The 21,581-nt window shown below is 45.8% G+C and overlaps 2 protein-coding genes across 6 annotated transcripts in view; one reads left to right on the top strand and one right to left on the bottom strand.

Moving 5' to 3' along the window:
• Positions 1–21,581, bottom strand: part of LOC137533356 (tyrosinase-like) — a 31,733-nt gene that overhangs the window by 6,217 nt on the left and 3,935 nt on the right. The window contains exons 1-4 of one of the 5 annotated variants that reach the window (XM_068254726.1): positions 20,102–20,124; positions 18,442–18,540; positions 8,183–9,005; positions 7,056–7,269 (exon numbers count right to left, since the gene is read on the bottom strand). In XM_068254726.1, the coding sequence (XP_068110827.1) occupies positions 7,056–7,269; positions 8,183–9,005; positions 18,442–18,455 (1,051 nt within the window). In that variant the 5' untranslated portion in view covers positions 18,456–18,540; positions 20,102–20,124. Of the gene's footprint in view, positions 1–7,055; positions 7,270–8,182; positions 9,006–15,356; positions 15,431–18,441; positions 18,564–19,979; positions 20,054–20,101; positions 20,125–21,581 lie in introns of those variants that run through there. The other 4 variants (XM_068254724.1, XM_068254723.1, XM_068254725.1 and 1 more) reach the window with 4 other exon arrangements.
• Positions 13,959–21,581, top strand: part of LOC137533358 (alpha-1-antitrypsin-like) — a 44,602-nt gene continuing 36,979 nt past the window's right edge. The window contains exon 1 of the mRNA XM_068254728.1: positions 13,959–14,032. The gene's annotated coding sequence lies outside the window, so the exon portion shown is untranslated. The remainder of the gene's footprint in view (positions 14,033–21,581) is intronic.

Genomic DNA, 21,581 nt, shown 5'->3' with positions numbered 1-21,581 from the left:
GCATATTTAGTAGCAGTGTGTTGTGGGTAACCACAAATGTTCACTTATAGCTGAATTATTGCAGATTTCCTACTGTTTTAAAAAGGCAAATTACACCAATACAGTGTGCGGCATTGCAGGAAGTGACGACAGTGGAACGCACGATGGAACACGGAAGAGGTGAGTCATCCCTGCCCGCTGCCTCTTACTAATAGTGGCAGCTGCTACTGTGCTTAAGCAGGAGGGGGAGCGGGCATGGGGGACCAGGGGGGGGGGGTGTCCAACCTCCCTCCCAGCCGCTGTGCCCTCTACCCTCTTATGTGGCGTATGCTACGCCACGGGTCGGCTAGTAAAATATAATAGAGTAAGTGCCTCAACCTTCAAACAAGAAGAAGAAGTAGCGCCCTGCCCCCAGGGCCGGTCCAAGCAAGAAGAAGGGGCTGGTCCAAGCAAGAAGAAGAAGTAGTGCCATATCAAACCAAGGGCGAAGAGGGATAATTTGCATATTCAGTAGCAGTGCATTGTGGGTAACCACAAATCTTCACTTATAGCTGAATTATTGCAGATTTCCTTCTGTTTTAAGAAGGCAAATTACACCAAGCTTTGATTTTTTTAGCAGAAGGTCTTTTTGGTCCCTTTTATCCCCCTATACATTCCGAGTGGTTTGGGTCAACCTGAGCTGCTTGGTTACTCTGTTGTACTGGTCCAAGCCCTATCTCATACAGCCTTATCAATCCCTGCTATGTACTGATGAGGACTGAAAGTCTGAAATAGGCTGTCACATGTGACAGGGGGTTGAGGGTTTGATATGACTGTGTAAAATTTAAAGCTATATGCTTGCTATACACCAGCGGTTCTTTATGCTTGCTTGGCTTACCAAGGGTGAAATGGGATAATTTGCATATTTAGTAGCAGTGCATGGTGGGTAACTCTGTTTTAAGAAGGCAAATTACACCAATACAGTGGGCGGCATTGCAGGAAGTGGCGACAGTGGAATGCACGCTGGAACGCGGAAGAGGTGAGTCATCCCTGCCCGCTGCCTCTTACTAATAGTGGCGGCTGCTGCTGAGCTTAAGCAGGAGGGGTGGTCCTGCTGAACTTAAGCTGCAGGGGGAGCGCACATGGGGGACCCAGGTGAGGGGGGCTTCTGCTGAGCTTAAGCTGGAGGGGGAGTGCACATGGGGGACCCAGGTGAGGGAGGGAGGGTCCTGCTGAGCTTAAGCTGGAGGGGGAGTGCACATGGGGGACCCAGGTGAGGGAGGGAGGGTCCTGCTGAGCTTAAGCTGGAGGGGGAGCGCACATGAGGGACCCAGGTGAGGGGGGGTCCGACCCCTCTCCCCACCGCTGTGCCCAATACCCCCTTCCTGCCCTCTACCCCCTTATTCAGCGTATGCTACGCCACGGGTCATCTATCTTCTATCTTCTATATATATATAGGCTATCATTCATAAAGGAGCTGTCGGTATGGAGAGTCAGCGCGGGAAAACACCGCTGGCGGTGTTTTAGACTTCTGGGTGGGCATTCATAAAAAAGTATCCATGTGCGGTAGCAGTGCGGAGATTCCCCGAACTAGGCTGGCGGTAGGCTTGCGGAGACACGGAATCTGCCGAGTTGATACATTTCTCCATGTTCCACTCTGCTGCAGCTGCCTGGAAGGTCTGTGTGTCTCCATTCACTTACCTTGGTATCGTCACATCAGAGGGAGAGGAACTTCCCGACCTCACACCGCTTGCGGTGATCTTTTTGAATTAACATTTTGCTACATTTGTTCCGATAATCACCACATAAGGAGGTGATTTATCACTCTGCTCGGTAGTGTCATTTTTTCATGTGGAAAGAGCCTTTATGAATGCTGACTTTGCTAAGTGGTCGGTAAAGTCAGCTGTTTTAAGCATTTCCGCATGCGGAAATGCTTTATGAATGATAGCCTTTATAGAGTAAGTGCCTCAACCTTCAAGCAAGAAGAAGAAGTAGCTCCCTGCCCCCAGGGCTGGTCCAAGCAAGAAGAAGGGGCTGGTCCAAGCAAGAAGAAGAAGTAGTGCCATATCAAACCAAGGGCGAAGAGGGATAATTTGCATATTCAGTAGCAATGCATTGTGGGTAACCACAAAAGTTCACTTATAGCTGAATTATTGCAGATTTGCTTCTGTTTTAAGATGGCAAATTGCACCAAGCTTTGCTTTTTTTTAGTAGGAGGGCTTTTTGGTCCCTTTTATCCTCCTATACATTCTTAGTAGTTTGGGTCACCCTGAGCTGCTTGGTTACTCTGTTGTACTGGTCCAAGCCCTCTCTCATACAGCCGTATCAATCCCTGCCATGTATTGATGAGGATCAAAAGTCTGAAACAGGCTGTCACATGTGGGTTTGATAGCACTGTGTAAAATTTAAAGCTATAAGCTTGCTATACACCAGCGGTTCTGGATGCTTGCTTGGCTTACCAAGAGTGAAATGAGATAATTTGCATATTTAGTAGCAGTGCATTGTGGGTAACTACAAATGTTCACTTATAGCTGAATTATTGCAGATTTCCTTCTGTTTTAAGAAGGCAAATTACACCAATACAGTGGGCGGCATTGCAGGAAGTGGCGACAGTGGAACGCACGCTGGAACGTGGAAGAGGTGAGTCATCCCTGCCCGCTGCCTCTTACTAATAGTGGCGGCTGCTGCTGAGCTTAAGCAGGAGGGGGAGCGCACATGGGTGACCCAGGTAAGGGGGGGGGGTCCGACCCCCCTCCCCACCGCTGTGCCCAATACCCCCTTCCGGCCCTCTACCCCCTTATTCGGCGTATGCTACGCCGCTGGTCAGCTAATATAATAAAATGCAGTAAATGATTCAGGATTCCCAGTTTTATTTTCCTGGTTTCAGCATCTGAAACACTTCCTGTATCTATATATTGCTGTATACCGGTACGTAGGCCTGCCCTCTAAGGGCCAGTGCACACCAAAAGCGCTAGCATGATCGAAAAACGCTTAGCGCTTTTTGAAGTGATTTTCCTAGGCGATTCTAGGCAGGTGCCTAGCAATTTTCTAATCAAACCTAGCAGGGGCGGACTGGGGCGGGGGGACGGGGGGCAATTGCCCCCCGGGCCGCCCGAATCTGAATTAATTAGGGCCGGTGTGCGTGCGCACTGCGCACTGTGCGGACAGTGAATGAGACAGTAGAGAGAGCTGTGCGCCGCGGCTACTCACTAAGCCAGCCCCCTGCTTGCTCCCCCACCCCCTGTAAGTAGCAGAGTCAGACAGACTTACTACTTATGGGCCGGCTGGAGACTGATGATTGAAGATGCACGCGCTCCGCCGGCCGGTCTGACTCTGCCTCTCCAAGACAAGTATCCAATCTGGGGCTGAGGCGGCCTGGTGCATAGCTGCGTCGACTCCTGCGTGCCGCGTGAGCGTGTTGGTCACGCTATTTGGCCGGGACTTGTAGCCTCTTGAAGACTTGACTCCGCCCCCCCGCCTGGAGCCATTGCCGCTCAGCTCACTGATCTGCAGTCAGAGTGAGTGAGCCTTCATGCTGGGTCTGGGCTGACTGGAGCCTGGAGGAGTCGGAGGGATCATAGTCCTCATAGACTGGGAGAGGGAGACGCCACCTGTAAGCTGTGGAGGAGGAGACAGGAGGAGGAGAGGAGGTCGCCAGAGGAGGTTTTTATACATTTTGTTTTTTTTTATTTCTCCTCACTTGCTTTGTTGTTTGCTGGCTTGGCCTGTTGAATTTCTCCAATTATCTGCCCAGTGTCCTCTGACTGAGTTTTTATTTGTGGTAGTTAATGACCCCCATAAATTGCAATTCTGACCCTGGCTGGCCTGAGGGAACTTTTTTTTTCCTTGCAGTGTGATTGGCAGCAGGGGAGGGGGGAGACAGGCATGCATCAAGCAGGTAGTTGTGGGGTGTTAGGTGTCAGACCTGTAGTTTGTATGGGTGAGCAGGAGGGGTTTAGGCATCAGGTAGTTTGTGTGTGTGTGTGGGGGGGGGGCTGCTAGTAATCATGAAGGAGAGGTTTAGGGTTAGGCAGCAGGTAGTCTGTGTGCGGGGAGGGGGATGAGGTTAGACATCAGGCAGGTAGTTTTCGGGGTGGGGGGTTTAGACATCAGTTATGTAGTTTGTGCAAGGGGAGCTAGGATTAGGCATCAGGTAGGTAGTTTGTGCAGGGGTTGGGGTTAGGTATCAGGTAGGAATTTTGTCGTAGGGTTAGGCATCAGGTAGGTAGCTTGTGGAGGGATGGTTAGGTGTCAGGGGAAGCATTCTGTGTGAGATTAGGCTTATGGTGCCCACAATTGTTTAACTTTTTTTTTCGAATAGATCCTTTTGTTCGACTTATCTGTTAGATTGAATATACAGATTTTGCCAGATTTATTTTATTGTACCGTGTATATGCACCTTAGCCATAGTAACATATCGGTATTTAACTCCAATATTTTACACTGTAATGGCAAAAATATTTTACTATGGCTAAAGGTGCCCATACACTGTACAATAAAAAAAATCTGGAAAACTCTGTACATTCAAACTAACTGATAAGTTGAAAAAAAAAGGATCTATTCGAAACAGATCTATTAATTAGTGGTGATTTATACATTACATGGGGCTTTCTCCAACCCTATGAAGTGCATGGGCTCGTTTATGGTCTCCACGGCCGCTCCAGTCTCTCGTTATCCCTGTCGGTAATCTGGGCAGTCACTGCCAGCCATGCTTTTCTGTGCAGTGATGTGCACCTGTGGCGGCACCTAATGCTTTCTGCTGCAACAGGAGTGTGCTCGCCGCTGTGCATGCGCGGAAGAGCATGACTGAATGTGAATGGTCAGATTACTGGTGAGAATAGCAAGAGAGACGGCGAAGGAGCCCATGCGCCTCATGCACCAGGTTAAGTATAAATACACCACTAATTACCATCTCAGGTTTCCTTTAAACCAGGGCTGTGAAGTTGGAACAAAAACCATCCGACTCCTCAGTTTATGAAACCACCGACTCCAGCTAGCAGTGGCGTAGCAATAGGGGGTGCAGAGGTTGCGACTGCTCCTGGGCCAGAGGAGCCCTCCCTCAATAGCAGTATTAGCTCTTGTCTTTATTGGTCTTGTGCTGGTAATCACTTCTATAGATGCTTTGAATAGTAGTAATTAACAAACTGTTCTCCATCCCCTTCTTGCAGCTCTGACACTGGTTGTCCTTGGCAGGTTTTAGTGTGACGTATCAATTGTTATGTATAGAGTGCTTGTGGGAAAACTTGCACTATGGCTCATAGCTATGTCACTATCAGGTATCCAAGATTAAAGACTACTGTACTGCTTTAAAGGAAACCAGAGACAGCACATAAAGATTTTTTTTTACTTACCTGGGGATTCCTACAGCCCCATAAGCACGTTTGAGTCCCTCGCCGTCCTCCCACGTGCCTCCGTTCAGCGGTAATCAGCCACTGTAACTGCGCAGAAGACCCGACCGATGCGACTGAATCAGTTACCGGGGCTGATTGCTGAATGGCAGACCAGTGGAGGACAGAGAGGAACTCTCACGTGCTTATGGGGCAAAATATAATATTTCTATAAGTAAAAAATCGTTGTTACTTGTCGTCTCTGGTACACTAAAAGGGAAGGTTCACGCTGCACATTAAAAAAAAAACAAAACTGCACTCACTTGGGGCTTCTTCCAGCTCCTGGCAGTCTATCGGTGCCCTTGTAGCAGCCCCTCTCCCTCCCGGCGTCCAGCGGTAAAGAAGCCGACCTCGCCAGGTCGGCTTCTGTGCGCTCCATGGCGGGGGGTCACGTGGTGTAAGTTACGTCATCATGTCTCTACTGCGCAGGCGCAGAACTACTGCGCCTGCGCAGTAGAGACCTGATGACCCGCGCCATGGAACGCACATGACGCAGACCCGGAAGCCAACCTGGAGAAGTCGGCTTCTTCTCCGCTGGACGCCGGGAGGGAGAGGAGCTGCTACAAGGGCACCGATCGACTGCCAGGAGCTGGAAGAAGCCCCAAGTGAGTGCAGTTTGTTTTTTATGTGCAGCGCGGGTTTTCCCTTTAAAACTGCCTGTGATAGCAGGCCAATGTTAAATTGTGTGTGTGACTGTGAGCTGCCAGGCATTGAGATGACAGGAGGGACTAAAGGTGGCCACTAACGATACAATTTGCTGAATGATGATTCATTTCTGATCATTTGTATGACTGATTGGAAATGATCGTTTGGAGCCACTAACGGAAGGATATCTAACCAATCTGATCAGATTTTGTTTTGCAAAAAAGATTTTTTTTCACAAAGATTGTAGTTTTCTACATGTATATTTCAATGTAACTGATTGATGTATTGTCTTCGTGCTACCATTATTAGATTTGCACGCAAGAAAGATATAGCTTTGGGCTGGTGATTCCGTGAAACGGGCCTCTAGTTTGTGTTTGCCCCCCAGGCCAAATGGTCCCAGTCCTCCCCTGAAACCTAGTGATTTTTGGTGCGTTTTGGTGTTGCGTTATTTATTTATTTATTTTTTGTTACAGTAGAGCTGTTACTGAACAGCCTCTCTAACAAAAATGCTTGCAAAATCGCTCTGATCTAGCGTTTTTCACAGCGATTTTCCACTTTCCTATACTAAATATTGAGGCTGAATCGCCTCAGAAATCAGCAGAAATGCTGCAGGACCCGAGTTTGCGTTTTGGAGAAAATCACATCGCTCCATCCCATTCAAATACATTAACCAAACACTTTTCAAAGCGATGAAAAACACTCTTTTTTGACCTTCACCAGTGTATGTATCACCCAGTGCCACATCTATATTGTTACACTAATAAAAGTGGATGTGATTATCAAGATACAGACATCTGAAATGGTTCTGCTATCTGCCTGAAGCGATCATATCGGTGAATCTCTGCTGTCCATGAGGTGTCATAAGGAATCTTAGATAGGAAGTTACCAAATCGAGAACTGAAGTCAGAATAAGCAGTAAAAAGCTGACAGTGGACTAATCCATCAACTCACGGGAGATTCTCAGTATTTCTTTTATTCTTTACAAAAACAGTGGTCCTTTACATCTCTTTCCTTCCTCATCATGTCACAGAAGATTTAAAAAATCAAAAATGGGAAAAAGTTCACCTTCCAAGACATTACGGAAGCTTCTCTGGGCTGTCCTGTCATAAGGGGGCGTGTCAAATTGTTTCCACTGCAGAGTATCCTCCACATCTTTGAAGGAGGGCAGTGTGACGGAGCGGGTCGTGCCGGGTTTTCTCTGCAATAACTCTCGCTGGTGGACATCAGTCGCGGCAAGGCAATAAGCATCTTCACGGTCGTTTTCACCACCACAGATAATCTGGAATTAAGGGACATATTAAAGGCTTGGCCAGCTTTAAGAGTGAATTAGACTCAATACATTGATATAAATCCCTATATGCACCAGGAACCTTACGGAATATAATTTACTGAACAATGAGGCTAATTGACAAAGCTTTTCTATTGAGGGGAAGTTCTGTCCCCTCCCCTCTCTGCCTTTAAATCAGATGAACCAGTCGCTGCTCCAAACAAAACTGATTTGATTGTTAAAATAGTAAGCATCCCTTACAAGAGGTGAAAAAATAGACCCTGCAAGGGATGCAGTCACTGGGGGGCCCCAGAAGCCCCAGGAAGCCCAGTGCGGGGGGGGGGGGGGGTCTTTTCCCTGTCCCTAGAGACTGACAACTAAGGGCACAGAGAGAAAAAAAGCTTTCTCCTCTCTGCACAATTGTTCTAATGACTGCATCTGCTCAGCCACTGATAAGGAATCATATAAAGTGTTGCAGACAAAGATTTGTAGACAGTCCCTATTCAGTGTTCAGCAGGGTCTTGTGTACATCGCTGTTCTACCCCCAGCCTTTCTTCCACTTCACAAGTGCTGTGTCCTGCAGTGATGCTTGAGGAAACTGGGTACTGAAAGAAAAAACTTTCTATTCTCTGCACAACTGTTCTAATGACTGCATCTGCTCAGCCGCTGATAACGAATCATACAAAGTTTTGTAGACAGTCCCTATTTCATGTGCAGCAAGGTCTTCTGTACAGTACCCCGCCCCCAACCTCTCTAACCCTTCCAAAGTGCTGTGCACTGTAGTGATGCTGGACAAGTCTGCAGAGCCAGTTCTGCTCCACCAGAAGAGGACAGAGTGAGTGTAATAAGCTGAGGCTGGGAGCAGTTACACCCATGCACAAAACACATTTTTTTAATGTCATCTTTCAGAACACAAAACATTTACCTTCCAAGATGCAAAGTTGGAATAACTGTCCAGAGCCCCCTGGTCATTATTAGCACCCATTAAGTCATTGGTGCAGATGGAGCAGTTTTTTTCTCCTCGCCAGTCGTAATAGGGAAGGGCAAAATTTTCATCACTTGTAAGAAGCTGAATTTGTCTCTCCAAAAAGGCCAGACCCAGCCGATGCCAGCCGGGAAAAGCAGGGCCTTGATGAGCATAATTTCTGGATGAATCAAATTCACCGTTTATGAGTAGTGATTTTGTGGAGTAGTAATGGATCCAGGCAAAGACATCATAGATGGAGGCGTCAACAAATTGGTATGTGTTTAAGTGATACCGATCTCCAGTGGACACGATAACAAAGTCTTTGCTTTTTGTATTTTTGGCCAGATTTAGGTAGCTGAAGAACTTTTTCCTTTCAGCTAAAGAAAGCTCATGAATTTCCTTCCGCACAACTATGCTTTTGCGCTCACATTTTGCTCCAAAATGCCCATACTGGCAGTCGCCACAGTTGTTGCCACTGTAATTTCCAAAGCACTCACAGGTATTATCGTAAAAAAACTTTGGCCAGTTCAAGCGCTCATCATTTTCTTGGGCCGCCATGAAATGCTTTCGTTTAATGGAAACAGGAACAACCCAGTCCCGACATTTACCACGGCCAGAGGCTTCACCACAGGGGCTGCCATCTGTCCAAATGGGGCAACATTTCTTTTCATCCAGTGCTTGTCTTGTGGTGCAGGTTCTTGGGAACTGACCATGGATCCCATTAAAACAAAGAGAGAGGAAGATGCACAAGGCAAGCATATTTCCAGGGAAATTAGAATTTCTGTGGAGGATAAAAAAAGGGTTTGATAAAGTTATAGATCTTTTCCGCAACAGTGACTTTAATTCCTTCCAAAAACTAAGACTTAAAGGACGTCCGAGATGAAAATAAACGGATTAAATTAACAATTGTACCTTCTCCTAAAAATAACTTTTTAAGATATCCCGCAGTTGTGTTATATATTTAAATCTATTTTTTTTACATTTTTACTGTTTCATTGTCTCTGCTCAATGACGCATGCATTGATGTATGCCAGAGCTCAAATCTATGAATTATTGTCCTTTTTTATCTCTTTTCTGCTCTCAGAAGCCATTTACTGACAGTAAAGTGTTTTATGGCTGTAATTCCTTATCAGTGAGGGTTATGGTATAGTCCGACCCAGACAGAAACTGTCACTTTCATACCTGATATTTAACTCTTTCTGGCAGAGAAAGCAAAAAAGAAACACAGCATAGTTATTTGTGTGCTAGGCACTGTACATACACATGTCTATCTAATTATGTCACATGTCACCTCGGTTGTCCTTTAAAAATATATATACCTTTTTAGAGAATATCCTCAACATACTCAACTCAATGCACATCATCACAAAAAATTGTAGATAATCATATTTTGGAATTCCCACTGAAAAAAAAAATATGTAAGAGATATTTTCTACAAGGATATCTTGAGAATACACTCTTTAATAAATAACTTCCTTATAAAGAGTTAATCCCAATTACCGTATTTTTCAGACTATAAGAAACTCCAGAATGTAAAACAAATCAAGGGGAAAAAGAAGAAAAAACAAAACTTGGTGCGTCTATTATGCAGGGGCATCTTATAGACCTTTCCTACCCCAAACTGTCTCTAAATTACTTTATCTACGCTACACTGCCCAGCTGCAGTACACTAATCCCTGCTGCCCCACCAACTAAGCTACACTGCACTACTCTACACTAACCCCTGCTGCCCCACCAGCTAAGCTACACTGCACTACTCTACACCAGGGATGGTCTTAGTCAGCCAACTTTGCTACGCTGGAACTACGCGTAGTTTTACGCAATGATGCTTCGCCAAACTACGGCATTTTGTAGAATATGCATTTCGTAGAATATAGGTTAAAATATGCAAATTACGCGTGGTGCGAAGCATAGTGAATGCGGATCCTTATGCCCTTATGCAGAAAATTTTACGCATGAATTCCTCTTTAAAGTGGATCCGAGATGAAAAACTAACTATAACAAGTAACTTGTCTATATATCTTATCTAAAGTTTAGATAGTTTACACAGCAAATCTGGCTGCAAACAGCTTTAATAGAATATGATTATTTCTTCCTGTGATACAATGACAGCAGCCATGTTGTTTGTAAACATTATGCAGAGGCAGGCTTATCTGCATCTTGAGCAAAAAAACCTAATCCCCCCTCTTCCTCCCTCCTCCCCTCTGCCTCTGAAATCTCTGGCTAGTAACCTCCTCCTGCCCAGACTGAGCTCCCATGAGCCCTTGCTACTGTCTGAAGGTGCCTTGGCTCTCTGAAGACCTGTGGGCGTGGCTTGTTTAGTTTATAGGGAATAAGAGTATTAAAACAAAAACAAAAAACTATTTGGCTTGAGGAATGCCCTATAAACAATAGGAAAGGAACACAATTATGCAATGAGTAAAAGTTCATCTCGGATCCACTTTAACTGCTTATTTCCGGGAACTCTTCTATGCGTACAGTCCCCTTTCCAATGCGTAAATTTGTAAGCATACATTCGCACGCGGCAAATTAGACGCGAGTAACGCATTCACTATGCAATACACATGTTAACTACGCATAATAGGCGTAAGCTACGTGTAGCGGTACTAAGTTTTGAAACTTCACCTACAAACTACGATGCGTAGATGCGAACTACGATGTGTAAATTCGCATTGGCGTAGTTTCTGCTCATCCCTGCTCTACACTAACCCCTGCTTCCCCACCAGCTAAGCTACACTGCTCCACACTGCCCCACCAGCTAAGCAACACTACACTACTAACCCCTGCTGCCCCACCAGCTAAGCTGCACTGCATTACTCTACATTAACCTTTCCTTCCCCACCAGGTAAGCTACACTGCACTGCACTACACTAACCCCTGCTGCCCCTCCAGCTAAGCTACACTACACTACACTAACCCCTGCTGCCCCACCAGCTAGGCTACACTGCACTACACTATTAACCCTTGCTTCCCCACCAGCTAAGCTACACTGCACCACACTGCACTAACCCCTGCTGCCCCACCAGCTAAGCTACACTGTATTACACTACACGGCACCACACTGCACTAACCCCTGCTGCCCCACCAGTTAAGCTGCACTGCACCACACTGCACTAATCCCTGCTGTCCCACCAGCTAAGCTACACTGCACTACACTACTAACCCCTGCTTCCCCACCAGCTAAGATGCACTGCACTAACCCCTGCTGCCCCACCAGCTAAGCTGCACTGCACTACACTACACTAACCCCTGCCGCCCCACCAGCTAAGCTACACTGCACCACACTACACTAACTCCTGCTGCCCCTCTAGCTAGGCTACACTGCACTACACTACACTAACTTTTGCCGCCCCACTAGCTAAGCTACACTGCACCACACTACACTAACTCTTGCTGCCCCACTAGCTAAGCTGCACTGCATTACTCTACGCTAACCCTTGCTGCCCCACCAGCTAAGCTACACTGCACCACTCTACACTAATCCCTGCTGCCCCACCAGCTAAGCTACACTGCACAACACTGCACTAACCCCTGCTGCCCCACTAGCTAAGCTACACTACACCACACTAACCCCTGCTGCCCCACCAGCAAAGCTACACTGCACTACACTACATTAACTGCTGCCTCACCAGCTAAGCTACACTGCACTACACTAACCCCTGCTGCCCCACCAGTTAAGCTACACTGCACCACACTGCACTATCCCCTGCTGCTCCACCAGCAAAGCTACACTGCACCACACTGCACTAACCCCTGCTGCCCCACCAGCTAAGCTACACTGCACTACACTACTAACCCCTGCTGCCCCACCAGCTAAGCTACACTGTACTACACTACACTGCACCACACTACACTAACAGCTGCTGCCCCACCAGGTAAGCTGCACTGCACTACACTACACTAACCCCTGCTGCCCCACCAGCTAAGCTACACTGCACCACACTGCACTAACCCCTGCTTCCCCACCAGCTAAGCTGCACTACACTAACCCCTGCTGCCCCACTAGCTAAGCTACACTGTACTACACTACTAACCCCTGCTTCCCCGCCAGCTAAGCTGCACTGCACTACACTGCCCTTATCCCTGCTGCTCCACCAGCTAAGCTACAATGCACCACACTACACTAACCCCTGCTGCCCCACTAGCTAAGCTGCACTGCATTACTGCACCACATTACACTAACCCCTGCTGCCCCACCAGCTAAGCTGCACTGCATTACTCTACACTAACCCCTGCTGCCCCACTAGCTAAGCTGCACTGCATTACTGCACCACATTACACAAACCCCTACTGCCCCACCAGCTAAGCTACACTGCACTACACTACACTAACCCCTGCTACCCCACCAGCTAAGCTACACTGCACCACACTACACTAACCCCTGCTGCCCCACCAGCTAAGCTACACTGCACCACACTACACTAACCCCTGCTGCCCCACCAGCTAAGCTACACTGCACCACACTACACTAGCCCCTGCTGCCCCACCAGCTAAGCTACACTGCACCACACTGCACTAACCCCCGCGTCCCCACCAGCTAAGCTACACTGCACTACACTACTAACCCCTGCTTCCCCACCAGCTAAGCTGCACTGCACTACACTGCACTAACCCCTGCTGCCCCACTAGCTAAGCTGCACTGCATTACTGCACCACATTACACTAACCCCTGCTGCCCCACCAGCTAAGCTGCACTGCATTACTCTACACTAACCCCTGCTGCCCCACTAGCTAAGCTGCACTGCATTACTGCACCACATTACACTAACCCCTGCTGCCCCACTAGCTAAGCTGCACTGCATTACTGCACCACATTACACAAACCTCTTCTGCCCCACCAGCTAAGCTACACTGCACCACACTACACTAACCCCTGCTGCCCCACCAGCTAAGCTACACTGCACCACACTGCACTAACCCCTGCTGCCCCACCTGCTAAACTGCAATGCACCACACTACACTAACCCCTGCTGCCCCACCAGCTAAGCTACACTGCACCACACTACACTAACAGCTGCTGCCCCACCAGCTAAGTTGCACTACAGTAAACTACACTACACTACACTCTACACCTCACTCTACACTCTACACCTTACTAACACATCAGTAATTAAGCTATTACCTATCCTGCCACAATGCTCATGTTCCCCTGGCTCCAGTCCTGCTTCTCTTCTCCTGAAGCTGCTGGCGATATTGCATACACTGTGGTTGCCTGCCGCTATACAGGTCCAGCTCCTCTATTCCACATGGCCATTATACTTGCTCATTAGTGGTTGTTACTGTAATGCCATGCCATGCAAGATCCCAGCATGCGTACGTTCAGGGCCGGGCCGAGGCATAGGCTGGAGAGGCTCCAGCCTCAGGGCGCAGTGTAGGAGGGGGCGCAGAATTCATTCAGCAGTCATTCCTAATTGGGTTTGAAGCAGAAAGAAATAAGAAAAGGGGATACATGGCAGTGATTGCAAGCCAGATAACTAGATATTAAGGTGTTGGGGAGGTTGTGGACCCTGTGGCCCTCTTAGTCTAATAGCAATCAGTGTTTGATGGCTCAGGTGGCAGGGATGGAGGGGCGCACTTTGGTGTCTCAGTTTTGAGTGCTGGAGGACCTTGTCCCAGCTCTGCGTACGCTGCTGGGGTTACAGGACAACAACTAATGAGGAAGTATGGTGACCGCATGGAAAGGAGAACCTGGACCTGTATAGCAGCAGGCACGACCACAGTGTATATACCCAGCAGCTGCAGGAGAAGAAGACCTTGTATTGAAGCAGGACCGGAGGGAGGTGGAGATGAGCGCGGTGGCAAGATCAGGTAATATAGCTTTCCTGTGCACTCTGCACCACTTACCTACCATATCTTCTGAATATAAGACACACCAATGTTTCCCCTCCAGTTTTTCTTTCTAAAAGAGTATGGTCTGAGATCTGGAAGAGCTTGTTCTAAACGTTCATTAAATATAGCTCTGACAAAAACAACTATGAAACTCCTACACAGTTGTCATCTCATTCCATTTAGGACAGCGCTCACCAACCCTGTCCTCAAGGCCCACCAACAGAACTTGTTTTGCAGAACACCACAAACATGCACAGCAGAGCTGATTGACTACCTGTGTGGATTTTTACAAAATATGCACTGTCGGTGGGCCTTGAGGACAGGGTTGAGGATACATACATATACTTCCTTTATTGGTCCAATATGTTTCAGTGGATGCAGCTGTAGCACACTCTTGAAGAACTGCTGAATATGAATATGATCCTCCTGCCTTGCAGTATACGGCCCAGAGAATTGTAAACACCCAAAAAGCCAAGGTGGCAGAAACAAAGGGATTTATTCTGAATTGAAACCCCTGGGTTCAACAAGCAAAATAATATAAAACAAGTGTAACAGTAACTGTATATGAACAGTGAAAGATATCACCTCTGAGCTCTCTATAGGAGGATTTGTGCTTCCTACGATCAGATGTGATAGAACATTGATGACAACTGCAGTAAGCAAATAAGTAGTAAGAATATGTAAACAGCCTTATCAGCAATGTATATGAATATACTCTGCTCACTCACTGGCCAGTGGCTATTAACCCCCTTGGCGGGAATCCCGAGGTAGGGTCGGGGCGGAAAACCGCAGCTAAGGCCTGGTGCACACCAAAAACCGCTAGCAGATCCGCAAAATGCTAGCAGATTTCGAAACGCTTTTTTTTATTTTTCTATGGCGTTTTGCTAGCGTTTTGCGGATTGCTGCTGCGGTTTTCAGTATAGTACATTTCATATATTGTTACAGTAAAGCTGTTACTGAACAGCTTCTGTAACAAAATTGCCGGCAAAACCGCTCTGAACAGGCGTTTTTCATATCGGTTTACGTTTTTCCTATACTTAACATTGAGGCAGAAACGCATCCACAATCCAAAAAATGTCTCACCTCAGCATTTTTCGTTTCTGCAAAACGCCTCCCACTCTGGTGTGCACCACCCCATTGAGATACATTGACCAAGCGGATCCGCAGCCGCAAGCGGCTGCAGAAACGCTGAAAAAGCCGCTTGGTGTGCACCAGCCCTAAGAGCAGTAATCCCGACCTATGCTTGGGGTAGCCACCGGAGGCTGTGTGCAGAGTATAGCGCGCAGCGGGCATTTCTACATACCTCCTGGGGGATCCCGATATTGGCCGTCATTCTTCTTCCTCTCCTCCGAGGCTCTGCTTCCTGCTGGTAAAATCACCGGCTGTCGTCGTTACCACTTTAGAGTTGCAGCACCAACCAGAGAATGGAGGTTTAACTGCAGCGCTGGAGCTAGGGAGGTGAGTGATTGTAAAAGTGTTGCAGATTTCCCAGGCAGCATTATTTTTTTCCAGGTTTTAGGGTCTGACTCTGAAAGGATGCAAAAAAATTGCACCACTTTTTTGTCCCTAATATCCGGAAAGAATCATAACGCCAAGGTTAATAGAGGTGCCGCAAACATCAAATTTTGGGTTTGCAGACACCGAACTGAAACTTCTGCAAAACTTTGAGTTTGCGCGAACTGCCATAAACGTCAATGGGCAGGCAAATTTTAAGACCTGCAGGGACTCTTTCTGGACAGAAAAGTGATGGAAAAGTTGTTTCAAGGGCCAACGCCTGGACTGGGGCATGCCAGAGGAGGACCCATGCCAAAAGACCCACCAAAAATTATGAAGTTGACACAGAGTCGGGTTTGAACCCCTCTAGGCCAGAAATCACAGTACATTCCTACATTTGAAGAATAAAGTGCTGCTTTAAAATGTCTGAAGTGTGTACATGTGGTGGTAGTAGTATAAGGGTTATGCCCACTTCACACTGACAGACTAAACTTTGACAGACCAAACTCGACCACAAACTACCGCAAAGAGTTGTTAATAGTTGGCACTCTCAGGACTTAAATGTTAGTCCTTTCAGCTGCAATGTTTGTGTAGTGGTTGCCGTGCTTGTGCGCATGTTGGCAAGAGTGAAGGCGATGGCGGTTTTCCAGCCCCTATGGTTGTCGGGCTGAGGTAGCTCCGTGACAGTAAAGTGACCCAGAAAACACTGTTTCTGCAATGTGGGCCCAGTGTTGGCCTAGTAGACTTTATTGAATGATCACCTGAGGTGACCAATGGTTTTAAAATTAGTTTTTCTGCTATAGCAGCGGCTTTACAAATTCAGGATCAACCTCGACCCTTTGTTGGTGGTCATTGGACCAGTGTTACTAGAAAAAATATATGTATTTATTCAAGCACTAAAAGATAATGCATTTTGCAAGGACTTCTCAGGTCAATCTGATCTCAGTTGCTTAACAATCCAGCTAGCTGGCATTGAGCGCCTCTGTCTTGGTCTCAACTATGATCTCTTTAACACTTTATTTAGACACAGAACATTTATATCACCCTCTTCTCCTGGCAGACTCAAAGTGCCAGAGCTGCAGCAGCCACTAGGGTGCGCTCTATAGGCAGTAGCAGTGTTAGGGAGTCTTACCCAATGGGCTCGATTCACAAAGCGGTGCTAACCCAGTTAGAGACTTTAGGCGTGATAACCATTGCACCATGCTGGTGAAAAGCCAATTTAGGCGTGATAAGTTTAGGTGTGATAAGTTTAGGTGTGATAAGTTTAGGCATGATAAGTTTAGATAAGTGTAGATAGCGCACAAAGTCCCGCACGCAAAGCAGCGCCATTAAACTCTATGCGAAGTGCACCGGACTTTGCTAGCGCAAAACTTTTGATCAGCTGTGCACTGCGGTGCTAACGCAGTTGGTGCTTAAACTTATCACGCCTAAACTTATCACACCTAAACTTCTCATGCCTAAACTTATCACACCTAAACTTATCACGCCTAAACTTATCACGCCTAAACTTATCACACCTAAACTTATCATGCCTAAACTTATCACACCTAAACTTATCATGCCTAAACTGAGTTTAGGCATGATAAAGGGCTTTTCACCAGCATGCTAACTGTTAGCACCGCTTTGTGAATCAGGCCCAAGATCTCCTACTGAATAGGTGCTGGTTTACTGAACAGGCAGAGCTGGGATTCAATCCCTGGTCCCCTGTGTCAGAGGCAGAGCGCTTAACCATTACACTATCCAGCCACTACTTTACTACCTACAATATTGCATCATTGGCAGAGACGTCACTAGGGTTGGTGTCTCCCGGTGCAGATACTCATGGAGTCTTACCCCATGAACCTTCCATCCTCACCAGATAGTTACTTTGCTTGTAGGGGATGTTAAGATGATCACCATGTGGCCCTGATGGCCTCTGAACTCAACACAGAGCCACCAGACGGAAGAAGAGCAGGAGGGAGAAGTAAATCAGGCATTAGCCTAGACTGTATTTACATTGGTTTCTTCACTGTCCCTTAGCCTGGAGCTTGTTGTCACCCCCTCTGCTGCTGACACCTAGTGTGGGCCGCCCCTACCGCACCTCCCTAGTAACACCACTGATCATTGGGCCCATGGTCTTTTTTTAAATATGTGTGGTGATAGCAGATTTATCATCTCACTCAATGGCCTCAATTCTCGTAGCTATGTGAGGTAAATATTTTTTTGTAGGTAAAATACCTCATGAGGTATTTACCTCTTTATATAGCAATTCTGAAAGATTTTTCTCCATTTCCGAACATGAGGTAAAACATGCGGTAAAATATGAGGTAAATGCATAAAGTGAGGTAAAACATGAGGTAAATGCATAAAGTGAGGTAAAACATGAGGTATTTCAACAGTAAGCATGCAGTATATAAATAATAGTAGTCTTTCATTGTCTTCCATAAGTTAGGATTTGGATTTGTCTTCCATAAGTTTGGAATATTTTTTTTTTTTTTTGAGGGAGGAAGATGTATTTGATTATGTAGCAACCTATGAAAAGTATAATTATAGACATCCCTTATTAAGAAATGAAAAAAAAAAAATATTTGGAGTTTTATTTCCACGATTCTTTTCTATTGCACAACCTGAATAGGAACTCCTCTAAAATCTGCAAAATGCATGCAAATTGACTTTACCTCCCAGTACAGGCAGGTCTTAAACTGATCGGTAAATTATGTGCTAACATGCTCCCTAATTTCCATGAGAATAGCTATTTTTGGTAAATTACCTCATGAATTACCTCACAATTTACCTCATGAGGTAAAACATGACTAAAACCTACCAGAATTGCTAAATGTCATTACCTCATGAGGTAAATTATCTCACATGAGGTAATTTGTTTGATAACCCTACCAGAATTGAGCTAAGGTTACCTGTTTGGATCCATCTGTCTTCTTCTTTGGCCAATCTAGAATTCAGATACCATGAGACACTTATATACCGTAGGTGTACGTACTCACTCATCCTCATTCCTAAAGAAGATTATATCACGGAAAAAGATTATATCACAGGATCTAAAAAAACATAAAAAAGCAGTTGTCTTAGAAATAACAACTAGCATTAACCCCTTCTTCTCTAGGCCCAGAATGAGCAGAAGATCAGGTGCTGTGACTCTGGTGTGACGCCGCTGGTTGCATGCTTGTTGCAGACGTGTGACTCAAAAACAACTAAAGCCAAACGTTTGACATGACAGCCAGGCAACTGGCACAGTTTATAATTAAATAAAGATAGCTGCCTCCATATTCCCCTCATTTCAGATCCTGGTCAGAGTTGATGGGAAGATGGATGGAGCCAAATACAGGGCAAACTTGAGAGAAAAGCTCTTGGAGACTGCAAAAGACTAGAGACTGGGGCGGAGGTTCACCTTCCAGCAGGACAATGACCCTAAACATAAAGCCAGGGCAACAATGGAATGGTTTAAACCAAAACATATCTATGTGTTAGAATGGCCCAAAGTCCAGATCTAAATCCTATCGAGAATCTGTGGCAAGATCTGAAAACTGCTGTTCACAAACGCTGTCCATCTAATCTGACTGAGCTGGAGCTGTTTTGCAAAGAAGAATGGGCAAGGATTTCAGTCTCTAGATGTGCAAAGCTGGTAGAGACATACCCTAAAAGACTGGCAGCTGTAATTGCAGCAAAAGGTGGTTCTACAAAGTATTGACTCAGGGGGCCGAATAATTACGCACACCCCACTTTGCAGTTATTTATTTGTAAAAAATATTTGAAATGGTGTATGATTTTTGATCCACTTCTCACATGTACACCACTTTGTATTGGTCTTTCACGTGGAATTCCAATAAAATTGATGCATGTTTGTGGCAGTAATGTGACAAAATGTGGAAAACTTCAAGGGGGCCGAATACTTTTGCAACCCACTGTAGTTCTTATCAATCGAGCCGATGGCTGATGGCTCGATTGATAAGATCCAACCTGTCCGATCACCGCGGCGGATCGATACTGCGCTCGATCCCCGCGGGTGGACAATAGAAAAAAACGAAGCGCTGATAAGAAGTGCCCGCGGGGATGAGCGGTGACGCGCCGGCATCGAGCCGCTGGCTCGATACCAGTGCATAAATGAAGCGCGTATGCCCAGCATTAGACAGCGAAACGGCTGTCTATTTACATTGTACAGTGCTGCTATCTAATGCAGCAATGTACTGGCCATGTCACTTGGCTGTCCAATAAAGGCTCAAGAGCGATCGGCTCTCAGGCTTATACCTATGAGAGCTGATCAATGTCATTGGCGGTGGGAGGGAATAAATAAATAAAAAATAGACAAATTTAATAAAAAAAAAAATAATAATAATATATATATATGTTTGTATGTTTGTATGTATGTATGTGCCGCGATCACTCGAAAACGCCTTGACCGATTTGAATGAAATTTGGTATACAGATGCCTTACTACCTGGGATGATATGTTCTGAGGGTCTCGTGTCCCCCCTGCACACCTGGGCGGAGCTACAAACAGCAAATCATATTTCACCCATTCATGTCAATGGAAAAAATGTAAAAAGCTGCCATTCTCACAGTAATTAAGCCAGAGTCCCCACACTTGGCACAGTTGGTCACCTGGTGACCAAGGTTACAAATCCAGGAAAAGTGGGCGGAGCATAAAACAGCCAATCACATTTCAGCCATTCATTTTAAATGAAAAAAGTAAACTCCAGCCATTCTTACACTGTTAATCGCAGGGTTTTCAAACTTGCCACACTTGGTCACTGGGATTAATATTCCATAAAGTGGGTGGAGCCTACAACAGCCACTCAAAATTCACCTATTGATTTTCAAGGGGAATATTTAAACTGCTGCCATTGTTACACTGTTAATGGCAAAGGCTTCAAACTTGCTACAGTCGGTCATTGGGTGACTGGGGTCCAAATTCGCTAAAGGAGCAGGGCCACAAAGAATGGCTGGAGTTTACATTTTTCCATTTAAAATAAATGTCTGAAATTTAATAGGCTGTTTTATGCTCCGCCCACTTTTCCTGGATTTGTAACCTCGGTCACCAAGTGACCACCTGTGCCAAGTGTGGGGACTCTGGCTCGATTACTGTGAGAATGGCAGCCTTTTCCATTTTTTCCATTCACTTTAATGGATGGAATCTGATTTGCTGTTTGTAGCTCCGCCCAGGTGTGCAGGGGGGCCGTGGGACCCCCAGAACATATCATCCCAGGTAGTAAGGGATCTGTATACCAAGTTTCATTCAAATTGGTCAAGCCGTTTTCACGTGATCACATACATACATACACACACACAAACACACACATACATCCGATTTTATATATATAGATTCTGTCTCTTTTTTGCATAATTCTCTCCATACTCTCTATTTGAATCTCTCCATGTGATATTATTTTATCTATCGCAATGACTTTCAATGTTTTGGGGTCAGAATTAAGACATTCGGCAAAATGTGCTGACACACTGTGATTCTTATAACCTTTCCTTATATTATAAATGTGCTCAGAAATTCTCTTTTTTAGAGTCCTGGTGGTCATACCAATATATTGTTTATTACATTCACAATTCACATATCAAATGATAAACTATGTAGCTAGTTGAACACATTATAAAATGCCTGACTGTATACTGAGACCCAAATTTAGCCGATACAAAATCAAACATTTTACAACTATTAAGGTAGGTGCACACATAACATAAAATGAAAGGTTGCGTTTAATGTCATGTGATATCCATCTTTCCATAGTTACATTGTATTACACAGAGCGACTTTTTCTGCTGAATGAAGCTGCTGACTTTAGGAAAAAGTCGCCCTGTGCAATACAATGTAACTATGGAAACATGGATATCATTTTAAAGCTCTCTTTCTCCTCTTTCTGGCGACACCTAAATCGTCGCCCTACGCCTTTTAGTTTTCTCTATTTTCTCGATTGAAATTGCGGCCGCGGCAATTTAAATCACGAAAATAGAGAAAACTAAAAGGCGTAGGGCGGCGGTTTATATATCATTGGAAAGAGGAGAAAGAGAGCTTTAAAGTGATATGCAT

The sequence above is a fragment of the Hyperolius riggenbachi genome, chromosome 9 (assembly GCF_040937935.1).
Source record: "Hyperolius riggenbachi isolate aHypRig1 chromosome 9, aHypRig1.pri, whole genome shotgun sequence".
NCBI lineage: Eukaryota > Metazoa > Chordata > Amphibia > Anura > Hyperoliidae > Hyperolius > Hyperolius riggenbachi.
This window is presented reverse-complemented; position numbering and strand designations above follow the sequence as displayed.